The following is a 5,383-nucleotide window of genomic DNA, read 5'->3' as shown; positions in this document are numbered from 1 at the left end:
GGTTGCAACAAGTACATGGACAGGGAATGGCCAGAAATTCAAGCCAGATTTGGAAGAGAAGAGGGAGCAAGGGTTATCCCTATTCTCTTCTAAATCTAAATCTTCTAAAGGTCAGATGGACCTTGCCTGAAAGCAGAAAACACTAGAAGGATGTCTACTTGTGCTTTATTAATTATGCAAAGGCATTCAAATGTGTAAATCAAAAACTATGATAACTTTGTGAAGAATATGTATTCCAAAACACTTGATTGTGCTCATGAGGAACCTAGACATAGACCAAGAGACAGTTGTTTGAACAGAACAAGAATATATTGAATGTGTTTAAAATCAAGAAAGCTGTGTTCCAGGGTTGTAGTTATTCCATCTGTATGCTGAAGAAAGAATCTTAAAATCTAGATTATAGGAAGAGAAATGTGGTATTAGGATTGAAGAAAGACTCAATAACAATCTGCAATATGAAAATAACACAGTCTTGCTTGCTGAAAGTGAATTGGACTTGACATACTTACTGATGAAGATCAAAGAATACAGCCTTCAGGATCAATTGCATCTTAATGTAAAAGAAAACAGAAATCACCACAATTGGATTAATAAATAGCATCAAGATAAACAGAGTAAAGATTGAAGTTATCAATGACTTCATTTCACTTGAATTCACAATCAACACTTATGGAGGCAGCAGTCAAGAAATCAAATGCTGTATTGCAACAATCTGCAAAAGACCTCCTTAAAAGGTTCACGAGCAAAGATGCCAATTTGAGGACTAAGGTGTACCTGACCCAAGCCATGATATTTTCATCAGACTCATATGCATGTAGAAGTTCTGTTGTACATAGGGTCACTGTGGGTCAGAACCAACTTGATGGCCCCTAGTAACAACAGCAACTTTGGACATGTTGTCAGAAGGGAGCAGTCTTTGGTGAAGGAGACATGCTTGTAAAAGTTGAAGGTCAGTGATGAATAGGAAGACTTCCTATGAGATAAATTGACATGGTGCCAGCAACAATGAGTTCAAACCTAATAATAATTGTAAGGATGGTACAGAACTGGGCAGCGTTTTGTTCTGTTTGTCACAGGGTTGCTGTGAGTAGGAACTGACTAGATAGCATCTAACAAGGGCCAAGTAGATCAGTGATGAAGATATTTTAAATTCTTTGACTGGAATAAGTTTACTGTATCAATATTTTAATGAATAACCACAAAGCTTGTAGTTCAAACCCACCAGCCACTCCTTGGAAACCCTATACATGGTCGCTGTGAGTCAGAACTTACTTAAGGGCACTTAACAGCAACAATGCGGACACATATTTATTAGTGTGTAAGTATGTATATATTTTGGAGTCCTGATGTGGCACTTTAGGATAAAGACTGAATTGCTAACTAAAAGGTCAGTGGTTCCAAACTACTAACTGCTTCTTGGTAACCCTATACAGAGTCGTTGAGTTGGAAACAACTCAATGGTACTTAATAACAACAACAGTGTGTGTATGTTTATTAGCCCAATAGATCAAATTAGGCCAAAGGAAAAATAAAGAAGCTGCCCTGACATAATCTTTAAACCTTAAACCAAAAATACCTCTTGAAGTCTTAAAATTAAGAAGCAGTTTGGCTTAACTAGTTTGCTGTTTAATGCAGTCGAATTAGTTCCAACTCAAAGCAACTCTGTATAGAATTTCCAAGGCTGGTGAGATTGAACCAGCGACCTTGTAGTTCAAACTGACCTTGCGATCTAGTGCTTTATCTCACAGCGTCACACCAGTATTTAATGTTTCTAAGTAACATTATGCAATTTCAAGATCAATCTATATGGGGTCAAATTGGAAATAGCTAATCAAAATGTTACATGGAAACTCATGGGGCAAATAAGCTAAGTTCATGTGAGAGAAACAACCCAGAAAAGGAGGGTGAGAATGGTTGCACAGCTCAAATGTAGCCAGTGCCTCTGAATGTAGAAACTGTGGAGTATGTTTTGCTGTGTATATTTTCAACAAAAGCAACAAAAGAAATTTGAAAAGAAATTTCTAAGTTTCACCCCACCCCTCAAAAAAAGAAACAAAACAAAACAAAAAAAGCCCAAATACTAGATATCAACCTAAACAGAGAATAATAGTTAAGATAGGTAGTTTAGCTAGCCTAAATTATGTCTGCTACAACAACAGTGAGAGAGTTCTAGGAAATGAAGCATGATTAGATGAAGTCCTAGTGTAGCACTGTAGGATAAGCACTGTACCTCAAAGTTAATTTGAACACCAAGATCTGCAGTTCAAACTCACCAGTCACTCCTCAGAAACCCTATACAGGGTGGCTATGAGTCAAAACTGACTTGATGGCACTTAAAAACAACAAATACGATTTGTAACTCAGAAAGTAATTTAGAAGCTAAGTCTACTTAATTAAAGGCATAAAGCCATATTTAAATAATTAATATTATGTTGCTGTTGTTAGGTACCATTGAATTGGGTCTGATTCATCAAAACCTTATGCACAACAGAAGGAAACACTGCCTGGTTGTGTGCCATCCTTACAATTGTTGTTGCTCTTCAGCTCATTGTTCCTGCCCCTGTGTCAAGCCATCTCTTTGGGGAACTTCCTTTTATTGGCCCTCCTGTTTACCAAGCATGATGTCCTTATCCAGGGACTGGTCCCTCCTGACAACATGTATGAAGTATGAGAGATGAAGTCTGGCCATCTTGGGCTTCTAAGGAGCATCTGGCTGTACTTCTTTCAAAACAGATTTGCTTCTAGCAATCCACAGTACTCTGAAAATTATTCTGCAACACCATAGCTCAAATACATCAACTCTTCTACAGTCTTTCTTATTCATTGTCCAACTTTCACATGCTTATGAGGCTATTGAAAATACCATGGTTTGAGTCAGGCACACCTTTTCCCTCAAACTGACATCTTTACTCTTCAACGCTTTATAAAGAAGTCTTATGCAGCAGATTTGCCTAATGCAATACGTCATTTGATTTCTTGACTGCTGTTTCCAGGAGTGTGAATGGTGGATCCAAGTAAAATGAAGTCCTTGACAACTCCAATCTTCTCTCGATTTATCATGATGTTATTTATTGGTTCAGTTGTGAGTATTTTGGTTTTCTTTATATTGCAGTGTGACCCATACTGAAAGCTGTGGTCTTTGATCCTTATCAGTAAGTATTTTAAATCCTCTTCACTTTCAGCAAGAAAGGTTGTATCATCTGCATATCATAAATTGTGAATGAGTCTTCCTCCAATCTTTTATTCATATAATCCAGATTCCCAGATTATTTGTTCAGTGTACAGATTGAACAAGTATGGTGAAAGAATACATCCTCAGAGCACTTATTTCCTGATTTTAAACCATTCAGCATCCCTTTTTCTGTTCGAAAAGACTGCCAACAGTGAATACCGGATAGATGCCTACCTGTGCTTTACTGATCATACAAAGGCTTTTGACTAAAAATCATAACTGTAGATAACGTTGTGGTCTTCCTTGTAGGCATATGGATATTAGCCTTTATGCACTTCAAGATCTCAAAATGACCTTTTTCACAATGAATGCAAAGCAACTGCTCTTCAATTTTTTCCCCCCAACATAGTAAAACATGATTGTGTGATTCAGAATGGCCAATTATCTATCCATTTCAGCTCACTGTTTTTGTTAGTGTTGTCAAGGAAGTTTCGACTCATAGCATATAGGGTTTTTGAGGAATGTCTGGTGAGTCTAAACCATCAACTTTGCAGTTAGCAGTCCAGTGCTTGCTTTACAACAGCATATCAGGATTCACTAATGCTTAGGATATTGATCTTTGTGTTTTCTATTTCATTTTTGACTAATTCCAATTTTCCTCGATCATACTACATACATTCCACCTTCTGTTTATTAGTAAATATTTGCAGTTTTTCTTTCTCATTTTAAGTTTTGCCTCATCAGCAAATGTAGGTCTCTGAAGCTTAGTACCATCTGTATTGTTAAGGTCAATTCTATTTTGAGGAGCCCATTTTTACCTAGATGTATTTTGAGTGCCTTCTAACCTGAGAATCTCATCTTTTGACAATATATTGGATATTTCAGTGCTGTTCATAAAAATTTCAGTGGTTAACTATTCAGAAATCCTCTGCTACCTAGTCTGTCTTAGTCTATTATCTGTGCTGAAATCTATCTATCCTGAATAACCCTGCTGGTATTTAAATATCATTGTCATAGCTTCCGGGATTATAGCAACATGCAAGCAACTACAATAAGACAAACTGATAGATGGGTTGTGGACATGGTACTTAGTAAGTGCATTATAAAATATAAGTTATCATTGTTGTTTCTGGGCATGGTGTAATAATAAAGCGACTGACACAGAAAAGCCCTCTACAAATATTTGTTGAATTTCTTTAGTTCCCATAGAACTCACAGTTTCTTTGGCATATAAATGGAGACATCATGAAATAATTCATAGTCAGAAAATATACTAAGTAGCATCCCTAGGTTATTTGATTAATGTATAGTAAGTTTTTACCTTATTAATATTATATACTATATTTTAATAAGACTTATGAAGAGGAATTTGAGGAACCAGGAAATGTTGTGCCTTACAAAGTTGAATTAGCTGATGCAAACAGTAAACAAAGGTAAGATATTTCTAATTCATTTGGATACTTATTTTAAACCCACCCAAAATTCTCTGAATGAGAAATTAATCATGTCAAAAGTGTGTACTTTGCTGTTAGACTATATTTTGCTTAAGTGGGGCTTAATTTATGTGCAGTATAACTAATACTTGTCAACATTTAACAGTTAGAAGATTATCTATAATGATATTTTTTTTTCTGTTACCTAATATTGGAGTTAATAGATGCTTCTGCTTTTAGGAATTACTGTTATTTGAAGTGTTTGACAAACTCTGATGTATTTCGTAAGCTTTCATCTTTTCTCCGTAGCTACGCTTTGAATTTGCCTCACTTAGTTCTCAATGAGGAGTCCTAGTGGGTTAATGCACTGAACTGCAAAGTCAATTTGAACGACAAGGTCGGCAGTTTAAGCTCACCAGCTGCTCCTTGAAAGCCCTATACAGGGTCACTGTGGGTCAGAAGTGACTCAGTGGCACTTAATAACAACAAGAACAGTTTTCTCTGAATGCTAAATAAAAATTTATATAAATGTTTATGTTAAGTGGCAAAAGGAATTTCTGAAACATAGATTATTTCCTAGATAGGCTTTACTGGGTGATAAATAAAAGAAATGCAAATGACAAAATCAGGAAAATGTGTGTGCCAGGATTGTATTCGTTCATCATATTTATTCACTGTGTATGCTGAGGAAATAATTTCAGAAGCTGGATTGTATGAGGAAGCGTGTGGCATCAGGATTGGAGGAAGACTAATTAACAACCTGAGCTATGCAGATGAT

The 5,383-nt window shown here is 36.2% G+C and overlaps 1 protein-coding gene across 1 annotated transcript in view; it reads left to right on the top strand.

Moving 5' to 3' along the window:
• ZBBX (zinc finger, B-box domain containing) overlaps positions 1-5,383 on the top strand; it is a 227,815-nt gene that overhangs the window by 147,139 nt on the left and 75,293 nt on the right. Inside the window, 1 exon segment of the mRNA XM_006861801.1 lies at positions 4,526-4,605. Coding sequence (XP_006861863.1) covers positions 4,526-4,605 — 80 coding nt within the window.

The sequence above is a fragment of the Chrysochloris asiatica genome, unplaced genomic scaffold (assembly GCF_000296735.1).
Source record: "Chrysochloris asiatica unplaced genomic scaffold, ChrAsi1.0 scaffold00043, whole genome shotgun sequence".
NCBI lineage: Eukaryota > Metazoa > Chordata > Mammalia > Afrosoricida > Chrysochloridae > Chrysochloris > Chrysochloris asiatica.
The sequence above is the reverse complement of the archived record's forward strand: the minus strand, read 5'-3'. Positions and strand labels throughout refer to the sequence as shown.